Source organism: Acomys russatus, chromosome 4 (genome assembly GCF_903995435.1).
Source record: "Acomys russatus chromosome 4, mAcoRus1.1, whole genome shotgun sequence".
NCBI classification, from domain to species: domain Eukaryota; kingdom Metazoa; phylum Chordata; class Mammalia; order Rodentia; family Muridae; genus Acomys; species Acomys russatus.
In genome coordinates this window covers 43,952,174-43,972,314 of record NC_067140.1, presented here as the reverse complement: position 1 = coordinate 43,972,314, position 20,141 = coordinate 43,952,174, and the positions used below count along the sequence as shown (strand labels likewise).

At 43.5% G+C, this 20,141-nt stretch overlaps 1 protein-coding gene across 4 annotated transcripts in view; it reads right to left on the bottom strand.

The window, feature by feature from the left end:
* Mpped2 (metallophosphoesterase domain containing 2) overlaps window positions 1-20,141 on the bottom strand; it is a 165,469-nt gene that overhangs the window by 104,005 nt on the left and 41,323 nt on the right. For 2 of the 4 annotated variants that reach the window (XM_051144292.1, XM_051144293.1), the window contains exon 3: window positions 10,042-10,223. The exons of 1 other annotated variant lie outside the window; for it this stretch is intronic. In XM_051144292.1, coding sequence (XP_051000249.1) covers window positions 10,042-10,223 — 182 coding nt within the window. Of the gene's footprint in view, window positions 1-10,041; window positions 10,224-20,141 lie in introns of those variants that run through there. One more of the 4 variants, XM_051144294.1, reaches the window with a different exon arrangement.

Sequence of the window (20,141 nt, the reverse complement as noted above, 5' to 3'; positions counted from 1 at the left end):
CTGCCTGGGTGAATAGTGATCCAGAAAAGTACTCAGTGTCAGCTTCAGACCTCTACAAGCATGTGCACATATGTGTACAAACATGCAGCCACATACCACAGCATACACACACACACACACACACACACACACACACACACACACGCACACACACGAGAGACAGAGAGAGACAGAGAGAGACAGAGAGACAGACAGACACAGAGAGAGACAGAGAGGAGAGAGAGAGCAGAAGAGAAGAGAGAGGAGAGAGAGAGAGAGAGGAGAGGAGGAGAGAGAGAGAGAGAGAGAGAGAGAGAGAGAGAGAGAATGGTAGACTTTAATAGACTTGAAATAGAGTCTATTTAAAATTTATAATTCTAGAAAGGTAACTAGAAAAAAAAACCAAATATGACTCAAAAACTGAAAAGGATAGCATGGCAGATAACTATATTTGTGAGCAAACAGTAAGAAATGTTATTGGTCTTAAATGCCCCACATAAGGACCAGGGGGTTTGGTTTTGGAACTCTGGCTCAGGTGCCTCCGGAAACCACAGGAAAAAGCACTCATGCTCCATCTTACAACTGCCTTCTTTTACTTCTTTATTAGGTCTTACTGGTTAGTGGCCATAATGTGACTGGATACTGCCATGAGGCTACACAACTCCATTTAACCCCAGCTCTCATGTGCCAGGTGCCGCCCTCGTGAGCAGACCTTACTGCACCACTCTTTGCTCAAAATGGCAGAGTCCAAACTGCTCAGTTTGCCAATTCCACTTTCAAAAAACTTTAGCTATTTAAAAATAATCAAAAACCAGCCGGGCGGTGGTGGCACACGCCTTTAATCCCAGCACTCGGGAGGCAGAGGCAGGCGGATCGCTGTGAGTTCGAGGCCAGCCTGGTCTACAAAGCGAGTCTAGGACAGCCAAGGCTACACAGAGAAACCCTGTCTCGAAAAACCAAAAAAAAAAAAAAAAAAAAAAAAATCAAAAATCTTAAACAATCAAGTCATGCCTCCAAAGTACTATATGACAATTCTAAACATGAACTGAACCCTGTCCCTGATATCTGGGCTGAAGTTTGGTGTGCTAGAGTTGTAAGGATCATTCTAGAAGGAGCAAAGGGGACACTGGAGGGGAGAGCAAGTAATGAGAATAAAGAAGAGAAACAAAAGAGGGGGGAGGATAGGAGATGAACAGGAGACCTTTCTCAAGGGGTCAGAGGTCGACCAGAACCTGAGATGCCATGCGTGTTTGGTCTGACATGCTTATAGAGTGGGCAGTGTCAGGTGTCTGATGGGCAGACAAAGGCAGAGTACTCACTCTCTCTGTTCTGCAGAGGGGGAAGTGGGTGAGTGTAGCACAAAGGACTATAATGTCACTTCCCCAGACATCCTATTGCCCTCAATTCCCTTCCTCCCAAGGAACAAGAAAGGAACAATCAGGTACGAGGACTATGCGGCACATTTTGCAAACATAGCAGTGGCAAATCACATTCTTCACCTTCCTCCACTTGTGCTGGTTAGTGGTGTCTTTGTCACTTTGACATGGCTGGAGACATCTGGGAAGAGGGAACTTCAATTAAGAAAATGTCTCCATCAGATTGTCCCGTAGGTAAGTCTATGCTGTGGGAGGGCCCAGCACACTGTGGGTGGTACCATCCCTGGTAGGGTGGTTCTAGGTTGTACAAAATCAGTTCCCACCTCTAGGTTCTTGCCCTGACCTCCCTCAGCGATGGACTGGGATGTGGAAGTGTAAGCCAAATAAACCCTGCCCTCATGGTGCATTCGGTCAGAATGTTTTATCACAGAAATAGAAAGCAAACTAGGGCACTACCTCAACGTGTTGGGTATGCTTTATTGTGTTTAATCTCATAACAGCCCTGTGCTCAGCTTTGGAACTCGTAATGCTTGTCCTTTTACAGGTGAATGGATTGAAGATCCCATGATTAACAAGGGTAAACCAGAATCTAAACACTGGCAGACTACACTCAGTGCTCACACTGTTCTTGATAGCACACCGCCTCTTCATGGCTAGACATATACGTATGCACACATGTATATGTATGTACAGCATGTACAGCCTTTGTTCAGAGCAGCTGCTTGGAGGCGACGGGGTACACTGTTAACCCCAAATTGTTGTGTGTACCATTCTTTTTAGCTTTAAAAATTATGAACCACCTAAACTTTCAGAATTAGAAAGAAAAAGAGTGGGTAGTCACTTTGTGTGAGCACTTAAAGGGTAAGATTTCCTTCCAATAAGGGCACTCAAACACGCATGACACAGATCCTCTAACACCGCCAGGAGTATTAAAGAGACACAGCAGCCTTCACCATGGAAACTTGGTAACACATAATACAAAGGCTCTTCTTACAATGTATGTCATTCGAAGGAACCACTCTACTTCTAGGAGTTAACCCTACAAATGTAATTTATGATGTTTACAGAGACAGAGCAAGAACGGTGTTGACCACAACAGTGCCTCTGATAATGAAAGATGGCAGGCAACACCTTAGGTGTTTAGTGGTGGAGAAGGGACTAGCAAACAGCAGTAAACTCACGCCCTACTGACACCAACAAAGCATAGCAGGCTACGTGTTTTAAAGTTGCAAATTAACACGTACAGCTCTACTAACTGTTGTTGTTGTTGTTGTTTTTTTAATTGTCATTAAAGTCCTCAGAGAGTATATATGACTTATGACTAAGGCTTTTCAAAGCATAAATGAAAGCAGAAACATTTCCAACATAGTATCTGCCAAATAATAATTCCTCTGGAGACAGGATTGTGGAGACCTGTGCATTTTCAATTGTGCATGTTCACATATTTGGACTTCTATAGTTAATAGGCGTGTATCTTACAATGAAAGTATTCTTTGGGAAAAAGTATTTAAGGTATCTTGATTGATGTTAAAGTTGTTCATGATATGTTGTTAAGAAACAGCTACAAAAGAGCATTGCTGTTTTCTGTGGAAGTGTGTGTGTGTGTGTGTGTGTGTGTGTGTTAGAGGCAGGACAGAAAACATTCCACAAGGATTTATATTAAAATTCATGTGGCTATGTCTATCTCTCCACAGGTATTTTGCCTCCTTCCTACCACAATCTGTTTTCTAAACTGTAAATATGAACACACATAGGGTATATACAAGGCTAACAGCTGAGGCTGCGAAGGCGTTTCCTGTTGTATCAACAGCAAAATCTTGGGAAAGGGAGCATGGTCTTTGGAGTGGAGCAAAATTGATTTGTGTGTACGTCTGGGATGCTGGTTACAGTCCCACAGTTAAAACCATCTCTCACATGATGCTCCTAAAACCAGACCATTCCCAAGAGAGTCTTGGAAGCATTTGCACCCTCCCTCTTGGTCCTAGAGAAGCTAAAGCTCAGAGGTATTCAGTGATAATCCAAACCAAAGAAAAGTCCTATTTAGGAGTTTGTGGTATTGGGGCTATGTTAAAGGAGCATTCTGGCTAACTCAATTATTATGCATGAACTTCCAGCTGTCAGAATAGACCACAGGACCTTTGTATTCCCAGTTCATTGTCTTGGAAGGCAAGCAGCAGCAGAAGCAAACGCTTCATACTTCTGTGGAGGATGCCAGTCACTAGCAACAAGGAGCTGGATGCTAGAAAAGGTTTTATGAGAAAAGGAACAGAGAAGAGAGGGAAGAGAAAGGCTGAAAGCACTGTTACTCAATTTTAGTGTTTGGGCCAGAGTATGTGATGAAAAAAAAAAAGGTCTTATATTTTATGTTCATTGACTCACTGATTCAACAAACATCTGTGTACATCACATGTTTGAAGAGCCCTCGTGAGGTGCATGCCATTGCCCAGTAGAGTGAAACACAGGCAAATGATTCTGCTTCAACCACAGGACGGGTTGTGCTGATTGTCTGGCCACCGTGTTAAGGGAAGCATCTATGGGACCGTCCCGAGGGATGAGCGAGCTCTGTTAAAAAGGTCTCTTTATAAATAAGTAGGAACAGGGTTTACAAATGGAAAGAGGTGGGAAGGGGCATGGTGCATGTGAGAAGTGGGCAGAAACTCAATGGAGGAGTCCTTGAAAGTTGGCTCTGAGAAAAGGGCTAAACAATTAAATAGAACCCCTAAAGGCATTGATATAGCATCTGTCACCACGTATACAATAATAAGAGGCCTGCCAGATATATTCCGAAAACAAGAAGCCAGCACAGATGAAATCTAGTGAACAGTGACGAGCATCAGTAAACAGGCTCTGGTAGTGGAAAGACATGGCCAACAGCAATCAGAAAAGGCACCTCGTAAAGTGTGCCTCCAGGGAAGGTGGTATTAGAAGCTACTGATGTCTAGAATTTAAGAAAAAGCAATAAAAATAATCACATTTTAACTGACAGCTACTTTGTCGTTAACAAGTTTAACCCAAAGCTGGGACTGGGATCTATTTTTTGCCAAGGTGAAAAAGGAAACGTCGCATTTGGATGGGTGGCGGGGCCTTAGCTTGGCTAAGCAGTGTCTGCATGCTCCTGACATCCTTGCAGCATGTATGGGATAAAATACAGATGGGACTATATTATGTAACTACCATTCTTTTTTAAACTGGGGAAGAAGGATGTATGTCTCTTTGCCACAATCCCACACTCAATGCCTGGCTCTAGAAACCACTTTTCTTTCTAACCCTGGCCTGGTTTTCCTAGAAGACAGCAGCTAGATAGAGTGAAAGGCAGCTTTTCTCTGCAGAGATAGCAGATTAGGGCACAGGTATTCAGTAGACTGGACACTGGAGTCTGATGGATCTCTGATCAAAACCTGAGGCCACTTCCTAGTTGTATGCACTTAACTAGTTAATGACACCTTAGCTCTTACTAACAGGCCATTTAGAGGATTGCATGGAACAGTACATGACATTGGGGCTGATTCCTCATAGGTAAGATGTCTCAGTGCACCCATCCCACCCTGCCACTTACAAGCTCTAGTCCCAATTTGACCATTTATTAAGTGAGATGCACAGCAAATCATTTGAATTCTCCATTTTCTATGTCTATTAAACAAGAGGCATCTGAGGGTTCTTCCAGTCTAAACACTCTGTGGAAAGGGAGGCTTCATCCCAAGCTGTTTTACACCCGTGTGTCAGCAACTTTGAGTTTCTGCATATTTTTCTTGTTGTTGTTGTTGTTTGTTGAGACAGAGTTTCTCTGTGTAGCCTTGGCTGTCTGGACTTGCTTTGTAGACCATGCTAGCCTCGAACTCACAGAGATCCAGCTGCTTCTGCCTCTCAGAGTGCTAGGATTACAGGCATGGGCCATCGCCCCCCACCCCCACCCTCCACCCCCACCCCACTCCACTCCACCCCCGCTGAGTTTCTGTATCCTGAAGCCTATGCTGATGACTGTCTTCTCTTCCTCTGCAGTAACTGTGGACAGATGTCTTAGTTTCTTTTCTGCTATGCTAAAATACTCTGACAAAAGCAACCTAAGGGAGAGGGGTTTATTCTATCTAACAGTGAGAAACTAAGTGCAGAGGTGAGGGCAGCAGAAGCGAAGCAGTCAGTCCCATTGAACCCACAATCAGAACGCAGAAAGCAACCAGTGCCCACTGCTTCTCTGCTCCCTTTCTCTATCCCTCATCAATTAAGACAATCAAGATACCCCTAGAGGCATGCCCAGAGGTACATCTCCCAGGTGATTCTAGATTCTGTCAAAGTGACAACACTAACCATCATGCTGGCACACTACATAATGCAATAAGCCGGATCCCAGAGTAGACCCTCATGTGCCGGCTGGTTTTATGACAACTTGATGCAATAAAGTTATCTGAAAATGGGGAGCCTCATTTGAGAAAATACTTCAGTAAGATCTGGCTGCAGAGCATTTTCTTACTAGGTGATTGATGGGGAAGGGCCTACATCATCGTGGGTAGTGCCATCCCTGGGCTGGTGGTCCTGGGTTCTGTGAGAAAACAGGCTGAAAAAGCCAGTAAGTAGCACCCCTTCATGTCCTTTCCATCAGCTCCAGCCTCCAGGTTCCTGCCCTGTTTTGAGTCCTTGTCCTGACTTCTTTCAATGATGAACAACAGAAGTGTAAGCCAAATAAATATTTTCCTCCTCTGCTTGCTTTTGGTCATAGTGTTTCATCAAAACAATAGAAACCCTGACTGGGACATGCCACAACAACCATGAAGTATTATTATTATTGTTATTATTGTTGTTGTTATTATTATTATGTTTTTGGAGACAGTGTGTCTCTATGTAGCCCTGGAAGTCCTGGAGCTCAGCTCTGTAGACCTTGAACTCACAGAGATCTGCCTGCCCGTAACTCCTCAGTGCTGGGATTAAAGGTGTGTGCCACCACTGCCCAGCTGAAATAACATTTTTTATTATTGCCCATTTTACCAAAAAGGGACCCCAAAAGTCAATCAGGAAATTAAGCAATTTATTTAAAACAGTAAATAGGAAAGCAGGTGTATTCCACTGCTTATAACTTCAACTTGCTATCCCATTTTTCAGCTTGATCTTGTGACCGTTGTAGCTCTTCTCATAAATTATCCCATATTAATAACTTTCTGTGTCACACCTGCCCTGTGCCATATGGAAATATTAATGAGGGCCTGCCATCTCTGAATGAACAGTGAGCTGACAGGAGGGTCAGGGTGAGCGTGAGGACAAGCAGGACTGAAGCCCATCCTTCAAATGTGTACACCAGGAGCACCTGGGAAACAGCTCCTCAACTTCCGAGTGAAGCTGCTGATGTAGTTCTAGCTTCTTCCATGTTCATAAGCTCATGAGCAGGGACTGAAGTCACACTTTATAGCCGCACAGCCCCACATTTACCCAATGAGTAGATGTGGGCAGAGCACTTAGCTCCTCTGGAGTTTTATTTACTATTACATTCATTTATTTATGATATATATGTGTATATATATGTACGTGTGTGTACGTGTGTGTGTGTACGTGTGTGTGCGTGTGTGTGTGTGTGTGTGTGTGTGTGTGTGTGTGTGTGATGGTGCATGTGTAGAAGTCAGCTCTCTCTCTCTACCATGTGGGACCTAGAAATAGAACTGAGGTCGTCACACATGGTGGCAGGTGCCCTCACCTGCTAGGTCATCTCACTGGCTCCTTTGAAGTCCTACTAAATGACTTTGGAGAAAGTTGCCTGTAAAATGGGAATAACATTAGCAGACAGATGGAGAGGGCCTGGGCTGTCACTGAACCAGACTGACCCAATGTAGAGAAATGGAGCATGAGAGAACACGGTGTTGTTTGCAAAGAGCAGGACCGTGGAGTGGAAAGATAAGAATCAGTCAGTGAGAGGTCACTGACCCAAGCTGGTGAGAGTCCAGTGTCCTATTGTGGCAGAGGCCCTAGTCTCAGCCCGACTCCTACCTTGCAGAGAGGGCTGGAAGCACCCTTTCCAGGGAGAGGTTCCTGTCTGAGCCAAGTGGCAGAGTAATCACACACCATCTCTCACCCTCTGAGCACCCTGAGTTGCCCTGGTAACAGTGAGCTATTCTCAGCCTTCTCTATGGGAACCCAGCTTCTCTACCCATTTCCCATGGGCTCCCTTTGGTCTCTTGTTCTACACCCCTTACTGAGACCTCTCCCTCCTGCCCCACTAGATGGGTGGGGGCTGGGGAAGGAGAGGGAAGAGGATCTGATGTGCAGCGGGGCTTTAGCTTTTTATTTCCTTATCATTTTATTTCCTTAGTTACGGCACATTTCCATTTATGGAGTACTTTCCCTTATAAAATCTCCAAGTGTTTATTTCTAATCTACTAAATAATTCCTCTGACCTCTTCTTGTTTTTACCCTTTAAATATCTGTTGATGGTTCACTCACCACATTCCCCATTCCATTATTAATGGCCCACAAAACTCACTACCAACAATCATTTACTGATTAATCTACACAGCAATCCAGAAAGACAGGTAGTATTAATCCTTAGTTCTGCGGAGGGAAACCAAGGGGAAAGAGGTGAACTCAGGCGCCCAAGGTCAGTATAGCCACAAGATCATAACCAGGACCTAACCTGTCTGTGTTTCCCTAAACACCTCCCCGAAGCTGTGCCCTTCCTCAGAACAAACAACAACAAAATATGGTCCATACAGCTTCTTAATGCCTAAACAGACTCATTTCTTACTCCCAAATAACTTTAGCTGCAAAGAGGTCATTGATAAAGAGTGGCTTTAAAAAAGCCTGCAACTCCATCTTCAGTGAATTTGACACCTCTGGCTTTCTTGGACTCAGCATTTACACACACACACACACACACACACACACACACACACACACACACACACACACACCTTTGACTTTAAAGAGTGGTTAAAATGAGTAGATAATACTTGAAAGAAAAGTTTGCTGAGGCAAAAAAAGATTTTGGATTACACCCAACCCTGCCCCAGAGAGACTAAAAAAGTCCCTTAATTTCTTTGCATCTCTGACATGTATAAAAACGAGATTACTCTGCTAAATAACTTCTAAAATATCTGTCTGCTTTAAATACGACTGAGCACCTTCTGAAAGGGCAGAAAATGTAAAAGCACCCACATCCAATGGCGAGATATGATAGACAGGTGCATCACTCATCGCTAATGGAGCCCGGAGACCACGGTACACAGCTGCAACAAGAGAATTGTAGGGCTCTGGCTTGAGACTTTAACTCCTAAGTAGTCCTTTACACTTAAAACAAAGTCAGTGTCTCCACAAAACAAAAAAAAAGACATATACATCAGAAAATTTACATTTCAGTTTTTGCTGCCAAAGGGCAAACTGCTATCTTTTCAAATATACATCTTACCAAAGAATACTATAGACAGTATGCTATGTTGTCACTAAAAGGGATAAATATGGAAATCACACAAAGATGGTTAGTCCTACCAATAATATCAAACAAAAGTAGCAAAAAGTGATAGAGACTCCTCAGACAATTATGTACAAGTTGATAGCCACAAACACATGAAAAAGCAAAATTGATCATAGTTCATCTTATTGTTTATTCTTAATATATTTTAAACATTTCAATGAGCATTATTGTCAATTAACACATGTTTTTTATCATCTCTAATCAATAACTTAAAACTTTTCCTTACCTTGCTCTAGTTTGATTAAAAAACAAAAACAAACCCCTTAAGGTTTCTGTCTAAGTCTCCACAGTCATTATGTTTTCATTGGCTCACATAATACTCGTGGCATCATTCTTCCAGAATTATTTTCTTGCTTGTAACCATATAATTCTTCAGTGTCTTCAGAAATGCTTTACCCTTCTTTGTTTTTTATTTTATTTGCGTTCTTTATTTCCTTTATGGTGCTTGGACTGACCTCGAGAGCTTGCAGATGAACAGGGGGTAGGTTTGCACTCTACCACGGAGCTGCACGCCAGCCCTAAAGCTTTCTTCTCATACAGGTGTGACTAAATCCAGGTGGCCTTGCAATGCTAACAACTGGGAGCTACTTTCCCAGGCCCCAAGGTTTGTTTGAATTATGGACCAATGGATAGTCCATGTCTGTCCAGTTATCCCTTGGTATTTCCTCCCCCCTCCCCAACCCCCATGTTCAGGCAAATCTGATGAATTTTATGTCAGGACAGCTGATGTCTGAGGAGTGCTGGGCATTGTTCAGGAGGACATCAAGGAAAGCACTTTCTAGGCAGTACAGAGCTGAGGAACTGTGCTTCCTAGAGAGACTTTCTCACCCTCTCTGTTAATCAGTATTCGCTTTCTGCTACATCATTTGTACATCTTTGCTCCTGATGGCTCAGAAAGACTAGAGCCAATGAATTGAAATATGATTCTAGGCCTTGTGTGTGTGCCAGTGGATGTCCTCATTAAAGCAGGGTGAGAGAGACAAGATTGGTTTCAGGGCTTCCCATCTCTTTGCCCCAGAGCCGCTGGGGCCAGACATCGAAAGGATGCACAGTAAAATTAAATATCTAAAAATTCATCTTTAATTAACAAAATTGGATTAAAGCTAGACACCACAGCATATCATACAAGAAATGGCTGAGCTGGCTTCCAAGTGCTCTAATTCAATTAGGACGCAGTGAGTGACACTCAGACCGGGAAAGGTTAATTGGGGCCGCCAGAACGCAATCATTCCTTACCTAACCAGTCATTAAACTTCTTAACCTCTGAGGGCAGTCCCAGCTCGGTGAAATCGCCTGTGTGGAGAAGGATGTCCCCATAAGGCATCTGGATACCATCTGTTCTGGAGTGTGTGTCTGAGATGCAGACAAACCGCGTGTGGCCCGCTGGTTTTGGAGTGTCATATGGGATGGGGTCGACCCTGAAGTAGACATAATAGATCCCGTAATAGTTAAACATGTTAATAGTCATCACACATACATATCAACTGTCATCATGCACACACCCAAACAATCCAATGCAAGGACAGAAAGGGACACCTGGGGGATATGAAGAAGACAGCATTCCTCATCTACAGTCCTACTAGGAAAACTCTTAAGTGTGTGACTTACCTGGTTAAAAAAAAAAAAAAAATTAAAAGGGAAGAGTCAGAAAAAGTCCAAGCAACTGATAGTGATTAATACTGAAGTTTCAGGAGATTGAGACCCAACCGAGGAAGTGAGATTATGGCCCTTCTCTCTCATCATGTTTCCAGTATCCCACCGCTCATTGGGAAGCAGATATCTCATTTGTTCCTTCTTAAACATGCACAGATTAAGCGAAGAGCTAATTTCCAGAGAGCAGCCTGCGCATGCTCAGCCAGGAGATGTGGAAACAGCACTCACGGTCAGTTTCCTTTAGTTTCCTTTCCACTCTCATTCTCATGTCTGCAGACTTTTGCTATGAGGTTTACTGATCGAATTGTGGGGGAGGTGAAGGAATGCCACATAATAGGGTTTTTTAGTGTTGTTGTTGTTTTGTTTTGCTTTTGTTTGTTTGTGTGGAGGGCATTGTTTGTTTGCTTGTTTTTAAACACCAGAAGAACTTTGTCAAGTTCATCTTTACCGCCAGGAATTACCTGTAGTCCACATTACCCCTTAGATTCGAGGGGATGCTCAGACACCTTGGGCAAAGATTCTCTTTAGTACAAATAGCATGTCTTCTAATAGATTTGTGTATACCTGTGTATGCATTATTACACATACAGTTTCAGAGACCTAAGCACTGTGAAATTACATGAGGGCCATAAGAACCAAAAGGCAAAGTGATCAACCCAAAGTAGAGAAAATGAAACAGAACATTTTCATTTAATTGAGTGTAACAAAGTGTGCTAAAATAAGTGTGGTAAAGGAATGCAAATCTGGCTCTCTTGGAACATACAGTTTTAATTATTTAAGAGGTTTGTTCCAAGTTAAAGATGGTTCAACTGTCTCAACTCTCCTCCGACAGCCTCCTTCAGTCTCTCTTCAGGCATGTGCACTTGTCGTGGACTACAGAGGGAAAGCAGCCGTTCTAAGGGCGAAGCGAAGGCCACCAGAGAGGAGACTAGGCAAAGTGGAGGTTGGAGTGTCAAGCATTAAATAAGGAAATGTACTTTATGTCACAGCCCCACCCTTGATAGTTGGCAGGCATCAGACAACACAGGGAAACACATATAATCTTCTGATGCAGAATGCCTCCGCAGGGCTTATTTAATTTCTTTTTCTCTGTCTTCTTAGAAAAACAATTTCTTTAACAAGGTAATTGCAGTAAGAAAAATAAAGACATTCGTATGCAGCCTGGATAGTCCTCAAATTTCTTCCATGTGAGCGTACTCTTTTCATCTTTGTCAAAGAAGCAAAGTAAAGAAGAAGAAAGGAGAAGAAGGAGAGAGAAGAGTAAGGCGGAGTCAGGAGCTCAGATGCAGTGATTGAAGTCAATCTAATTAGAAATCCCCAAATGAAGTTTCACATGTACAAAACACATCCAAGGCTTTTTCCTGTCAGGCCTATGAATGAATATGCTGTTACCCAGAGAAAGTTTACTGACCCACTGATCTCATCTATGGCTCGTGAGCCCTCTTCACTATACTCAAGAGATGCTCCCATGCTCAGCCTCGATGGTTCCCATCTTAGCAGCATGCCAGCAGCCAATCATCACACGGCACAGAACGTTTCCCCATCTCGACTACTCGTTGGACAGTGATCTTTGGGAAACCATGGGGAACGCCCTCGCTTTTTGAGTCACTTCAGCTTCTTTCTGCACCCTCCCACACCCTCCAGAGAAACACACACAAGCTCAGAATTAATGCATGGAGTGCACGGTAGTGGAAATGGGGGTGGGGGACAAGAACAAGAGAGAAAATACCTCACTTCCACTTTGGGCCAGAATGAGTTGAAGACGTCAAGTTAGACAGAAAGAAAAGACATGCAGAGACATGTCACTCATGGACTCTACCAGCATGATATTATCAAAGACAAATGGTACGCATTTGGGAGACGGACAGAGGAATGACTGAAGAAAGCAGCTGGGGAGGATTAAAAAAAAATGAATGCACACACTCTGACCTTGAGACAGGAAGGTCGTTTCCTACAACTTAAAGTTCAAAGCAGGAGATGGCTACAGAAGATAAGACTGGGCACCACAGGGCCACATCATAGGACAGCTTGATAAATATCACCTGGGAGTCCACAAAAGGAACGTATCTCCTCCCACAGACTCCAAAATCGACAGTAAGATGTCTGGGACAGTAGGTAAGTTTCAGTAGGGGTAATTAAAGTGGAGACAACCCCGCAGAAAACTAGTGCTTCTACACTGAGCATCTGATAAACACCTTGAAAAGACAAGTCAAGCCGGATGCTTTGGCTACAGAGAACGCGCAAGAGACTGTCTGTGGGAGGCAGATCTGCCCGTTCACCTGTGGGAAGACTCACACCCCGTTTTTCTCTGTAGTCAATAGCTTTGCTACTCACTGCTCATGCCACTGACTTCTCAGATGACCCACTGTTTTCCCTAGAGCATCATGTCAAGTATCTTAAGATGTGAGCACTTTACCAAGGCCACCGAAGCCCCAGGGCCAGATTCAAACATCAGCGTGAGATCTGCACACACTTGAGTACTCTCAGGGGGAAACAAGATTATGTGGAGAGATGAGAAGAAAACACAGTTTTTATTAAACCCCCAAACAACGGCAAAATCTTAGTGTCCTGTTCAATACTTTGTACAAAGCTTACATCCCCTTTACCCTTTCCCTGCCTAGCTGACATTAATTTCCATCCCAAAGTTTGCAGAGAAAGGGAGATCTCAAGCTCCTTCTATTTGCCCAGTGCCATTCCAATTGCTGAGGTAAGTTTCCTCAGCACATAGTTTTCGTCCCATTCAGACAAACAACATAGATTTGGGCAGCTCTCAACTTTGGTCACAGATGTTTCCTTTGCAGTGGATAGTGGTTATTTCCGAGACTCACAACTGTTTGGTGTGCTGAGGGTAGCTAACTCAATGCTCAACTCTGGGTGGGTTGTCTCTATCAAGCCCTTACCACCCAAGGCTCAGGGAGCTTCAAGGTAGAAGGAGCTTAGAGAACTCTGGTGAGGGGAGCTGTGAAATGCTGACTTCTGGACACGATGTGGCTGCTCCACACACTGCCTCACAATAGCTATGGTTAGCCACGCAAGACCTAAGACCAAACTAGTTAAAATTCTAGCATGGATGGCAGAGGCCCTACCCTATGGGAGGAGCTCCTGGCCATCAACGACTGCTGAAGAAGGCAGAGTCAGTCACCCTCCTTTGGGCATGTGGCCATTGCTAGGTTACTTGTGCCTCAGTGGGTGACCAGACACCCATGTGCATATGGCAGCACTAATTGGACCTGGAAGGTTATTAATAACAGAAAAGAAAAAGAAAAAGAGGAGGGCAAGCTGAGAGGGGAGGAGTGAAGGAACCAGGGAAGTAGTGTTGTTTAGATATGGATAATATACATGATATAAACGCATAGAATGTTCAATGAGTGAAAGATACCTAACTCCCCTTACAAAAGATTTTAGCTCCAGATTCTGTATCTCTTGGGGAAGTAAGCATGATCCAAGAATCCTATTGTGTGGCAATTCTGAGTCATTTGCTTTGGGCAAGTTTCTTAATTCCTTTGAGCCTTGTTTCTCTCCGTCTATAAAATGAAAATAGCAATGCCTAATTTGCTATGCTGCTGTGAAAATGTAAACTGTCAAATACAGCGTACGCACAAAGCACATGCTCTGAAAATCGAAGCAGAGTAACAAAGTACATGAGGCTGCAGAGCCAGACTACATACACAGCTCTGAATCCCACTTAACAGGTATGAAAGTGTGTGTCATAGTGTCAAAGCACCTGAGATGAGTAACTTAAACGGGGAAAGGTTTCCTTTGGCTCACAACTGCAGCGGTTCAGTTCACAGTCCCTTGGTCCTGTTGCTCTGGACTTGGGTTAAGGCCAAAAGTTATGGCAAGGAGCGTGTGGTGGACCAAAGCTGCTCTCATAGTTGTGCTAATAGTGACTGAGAGAAGAGGCCAAGGTCCTACTACTTCAAGGATATGCCTCCCCTGGCCTCACTTCCTCACTGCTCTCCTACAGACTGCACCACTTCCCAACAGCAACCACAGACTACTAGCAAAGTAACCTTTAAAAGAGCAAATGGCCTTTGGGACATTTCAGATTCAAACCATGCATGGTGTAAAAAAAAAAAAAAAAAAAATCACATTAACTGGCTTAACCCTTTGCCTGTTTCCTTCATCTGGAAGAAAGGGGATATAATAGTGCCTGTTGCCACATATATGTGCATATGCACACAACAGGCACATTCACATGAAAATAAGAAGGTGATCTCTCTTATACACAACATATGGCACGAAAATAGCCATAGAGTCCACACTCTGAGAACTTATTTCCTGCCATCACTGCTTCTTGGTCCTCATTCTGCTTTTTTAAATAGTAAGAGAATAAGAGTCCAGTCACTTTTCCACACAACAGTTCTCCAAGTATTTCAAAACATCTTCTGTGGTCCTCTGTAATTGGGACGCTGGCCAAGTGGTCAGTTTCTCCACTTTCCCTGTGTGTTTCAGGGTACGTAGTGATCTCTGAACCCTGGGAGCCTATCCTAGGTACAGAGACATTGGTTGGAGCCGCTATACTTCTGGTGTCAGAATTCATTGTGTGAGTTGACAGATCAATGAATTCATGAAAAACAAGCACTAACCTAGACCATGGAGATGTCCAAACGACCGTCTCGAACTCACTTCCAATTAGTTCTCCATTTTGTTTTGCCTTATTTAATGAGTGTTTTACTGTTGTGTATGTTTGTACACCATTGCCTCCATCTGGTGACCTCTGAGACCAGAAAAAAGGTGTCAAATACCTAGGAGCTGGAGTTCCAGGCAATTTGTGAACTACCATGAGGGTTCTGGGAACAGAATCTAAGTCCTCCACAAGAGCAGCAATTGCTCTGAACTACTAAGACTCTACACAGTTAGCCTGGCCTGGTGGCACACACCTTTAATCCCAGCACTGGGGAGGCAGAGGCAGGCAGTTCACTGTGAGTTCAAGGCCAGTCTGCTCTACAAAGTGAGTCCAGGACAGCCAAGGCTACACAGAGGAACCCTGGGTTGTTCTTGTTTTTTAAATTCTCTCGGGCCTCAAACTATACCCATTTTCTGCGTGTCTCAAATGTTGTTTCTGGAGCTTAAGTATAAGTTGGACATTCAAACAAAGGAAGTATGTCACTATTTAGTACTGACACATTTGTGGTTTTTACCAACTCTCCCCCAAATATCAGAGTACCACTGCTTCCGCAATAGTGTGTCCATTAACAAATCTTTAGGAAATGTCCTTACCATGTGGTATGGATTTATTCTTTAGACCCTAAGCACAATAATCACTGTGTTAGCCTCTCATTGCTGTGAAGGTGGAATATGCCCCTTATCAAGCACTTCAACAGGATCTCAATGTATTTATCAGCCTCTGCTCCACTCTAAACCCATCACGTCTCACTGATGCAATTTGCTGGTTTTATCTGCAAAACCTTCCAATGTGACATTAAGTTTTTCATTTTTAACATAGAATATTTCAGATAGCATGAAAGCTAAAATTCTATGTGCGCTATAATACCTCCAGAACTAGACATTTTGTTTGATATAAGACAAATGCAAAACCTGCAAGTACAACAATTAAAAACATAAGGAATGGGGCTGGAGAGATGGCTCTGCATGTGAGAGCACTGACTGCTCTTCTGGAGGACCCAGGGTTCAATTCCCAGCACCTGCATGGCAGCTCATAGTTGCCTGTAACTGTAGTCCAGGGCATCCAGATGCCTTCTTCTGGCATCCTTAGACACAAGACATGCATGTGTGCCCAGATATGCATACAGGCAAAACACATATACACATAGAAACAATCTTACAATACATACATACATACATACATACATAAATACATACATACATACATACAGGTTAGGCTAAGAATTATAGAGCTCTTAACACTGGAAAGAACTCAGCTCAACCACATCTGTATCTTCTGTAATCATTAGCTTCACTCACAGTCTTCAGTTTACTGTTAATTTCTTAAGGGTCTTATAGTTCTCACACTTTATGTATTTTTTAGTTTGTACAAGAAGAATATCATCTCTGATGTTATGTTTGCCATTCTTTTCAATTACACATTAAAATAAATTCAATTCTATCTAAGCTTCATCCACTCTAACACATCTCACCCAGCACCAATAGTAACACATCTCACACTTTGGGAAACACTGATTGGTGCAAAGTGCCTCACACTTCCCTGAGGAGCTACATCCTGGCTTCAGAGCTCCAGTACCTTTCTCTTTTCATCCACTTTGCTTTGGAAGTTATCAGGACCTGAAGAATATATAGTGATTTTAAAAATCGTAAAATGTGGGCCAGTGAAATGGCTCAGTTAAAAATGCTTGCTATCAGGCCTGACAACTTGAACTCAATCCATGCAACTCACATGGCAGAAAGAGAGAAGCAACTCCTGAAAGCTGTCTTGACCTACCTGCCTACACACACACACACACACACACACACACACACACACACACACACACACTCATACATACACACACACAATAAATAAAAAATAATAAAATTTGATGAAAAGTCCAATAAATCAATCCCCTAAACTCTGTCAGCCAATAATATTTAAAGAGACCTCAGTTCTTATGAAAGTTACCATCTTATGAAGACTCTCAAATTCTTAACTCATATTATAGTGCACTAAGGGAAAGAACAACATAAAAGTTTGATTTTTAAAATACTATTGGACATAGAAACCTGCATTCTTAAAGATTTTAAGTCACAAGCACAAACTTGTGATTTTAAATGCGGGTCTCTGAAGAGAGGCTAATTCCACTGATAAACCTTAAAACGAGCCCTGACCATGGAGTCCAGGGATGTGTGCTTTTAGTACATGTGGCCTTCCAGACACTGGGCATGCCACTTCCTCCTTTCCTGTGTATAGAAACAGGGCCAGATCAACAGGGTTCCAGGAAAACAATCCACCATCTTCTCCCTCCCTCCCTTTCTCCTTCCTTCTCTCCTTCCCTCCATCCCTCCTTCTCTCTTGTCTCTCTGTCTCTCTGAAACAGGGTCTAATATAACCCAGGCCAACCTTGAATTTATTATGTAGGCAAGGCTAGTGCTGATTCTTGAATCTCCCTCCTCTTCATCCCTAGTGCTAGGACTGTGGGCAAGTGACATCACACCTGGGTGCTAAGGTCTTTTAACACATCTTCTTGTTTTGGCTTCACAGTCTGGGTCCCTGATAACCTTAACTGCAGTCCAGACCCACCCAAATAAAGACAGAACTAGGGAGACTTTGTAGAAGAGTTATGAACTGGCAACTCCAGTGTCCAGGCAGAGCTCCGAGGAGTATCTGCTGCTGCGAAGGGTGACCGAATACTAGATAGCACACAAAACCAAAGGAAAAAATGTCCACTCTAACTAAGGTGCTTCCAGATGGAGCTGTTCTCTTTTTCCTGAAACTACAAGCTGATGAAGCTTCCCTGGTTTGGCCACCACACCCGAGAACCATCACAGAGGTGAAGGAGTGTGCAGAACAGAACCAGGTATATAAATACATTCCCATTTGCACCGAGGGCACCGCTCCCCTGTAACTGCTGAACCGCTGTATCAACACTGTTCTACCACCAACTAATTATAGAGAACAAAGCCCACTTCACGAGTGCATGCTGCCTCTATTTTTTTTTTCCTGAGTACGAAAGTACAGTGCTGACGTTCAGTGAATATTAAGTGGTAACAATTTAAATCATAAAGCACTGCATGTGATGTGATCTCACAGTTCCACAAGTGTGGTGACATTCGAGGTGTTTGCATCCCATCACGCCAGCTACTGTATCAACCTTGGAAGTCACTCAGATGGCACAGCATTAGGTGTAAGTGACCCACCAGACACACATTGTCCAGGGTTAAATGTCTGTCTCTACTCCAATGTGACAGCCATATTGATTAGCTTAAAATTCTAGATAATGGTCCTATGCTTGCCAAAAGGTGACATATGACACTTTCTTGGAAGTTGATTCCTCCAAGCAGTGAGCTGGTCAGATAAGTCAGTCAACAACTATTTCTTAACCACTTATTTTATATGTGTGTCAGGAACCATGCAGGGTGCAAGGAGACAAAGAATCTTTAAGAATTCTGCAATAGTCAACAAGTTAAAACTACTACTGGCAAGCATCTTGGTGATTTGGTTATTTCACAAGGACTTGCTGAGCACCTCCTAGAGCCCACGGATTACATGAGGGGTTGTGGAGGCAGCTGTCAGGAGCACTGAGATGTGGCGTGTGAACGCAGGGTATGGGGAGCTACATGCATGCATCACAATGGAAGACTTCTGCAGAGTATGGGATAAAGTAGAGCACAGCGGGCACTGCCTATGTGTGGCTAGTAAGGAAAGGGCATGACGGTGAACTCAGAACCCAGGGCAGTGAGTGTGTCAATGTCAGGTACTTGGGGGAGGGAAAGGTGGGAGGCAGTATCTGTCTGTTCTAAGGAGTCAGAAAGATGGGACCCAAGAATGACCCAATGTTGGAATCTGACTTTGGATGAAAACATAGAACTTTAAAAGTCGGGAAGAAATAAGGGTCATGCAGGTCTGTGGAGCTACTTAGCCTTCGGGGGACCTGTGAGTAAGGAGGTGTGGCCGGAAGAGTGTCCCTGTGACTGTGAGAAGCAGAAGTTTTGAAGCCCAAGTAAGACTGGAGGGAGACTGAGCCAGAGAGAGCCGGACTATGGAGCTGAGGCCTCACAGCTTCAAAGGGGCTCCTAATCTTAGGAAAGCTGACAGACATGGCTCCACATAGGGGAAGAGAGAAGGAGAGCAAAAGAGGAAAGGTCAGCTCAGCAGTGACTACAAAAGCCAGAGACACATGGTGTCACAGGCAAGCTGAGTCGAGAGGGGGAAACAGGGCTGAGAACATGAGGGAGAGGCAATAGGGAAGTGACGACATCATGCACAGAACCATCATACTCACACTTGCACAAGGGGTATATATGAGCAGCCACCTAGGCAGTCTCCTGCAACCATGATCTGAATACACAGCATTCTTAAAATAGCATCATGACAGTTAATGAATGGTAGCAGTTGTATTTATTTAGATGCTGGGTACTGTGCAACACACTTGCAGAAGAAGAAGAAGAAGAAGAAGAAGAAGAAGAAGAAAGAGAAGAAGAGAAGAGAAGAAGAAGGAGAGGAAGAAGAGGAGAGAAGAGAGAAGAAGGACGAGGAGAAGAGAAGGCGAAGGAGAAGAAGGAGAAGAAGGAGAAGGAGACGGAGAAGAAGAAGAAGAAGAGAAAGAAGAAGAAGAAGAAAAGAGAAAAGAGAAGAAGGAGAGAAGAGAAGAAGAAGAAGAAGAAGAAGAAGAAGAAGAAGAAGAAGAAGAAAGAAGAAGAAGAAGAAGAAAGCAGGGCCCACTTGGACTAGGTTTTACGGGTCATTGTTGGTTTCTTTTTCCATCTTTGATTAGTTGATAGAGTCACAAAACTAGTCATGCTTAAGGCAAAAACACAATTCTCACCCAAATATGGAAATTCATGTAAATATGTTTCAAGGTAAGTGAGCAGTTCTAAGACCCTTAACAGGTTCTAACATTTAATTACTTTTCAAAAGCCTTTAGTCCTGCATTTATACCCCTCGCTGAAATGGCTAACTAACTGACTAGTGGCAATGGAAGACTATCCTCTCCCCACTCTGAGGGGTGCATTGGGGGTGCTGCCAAGCTAGAGCTCGACATATATGCTTCTCTATGAGTTGCTGT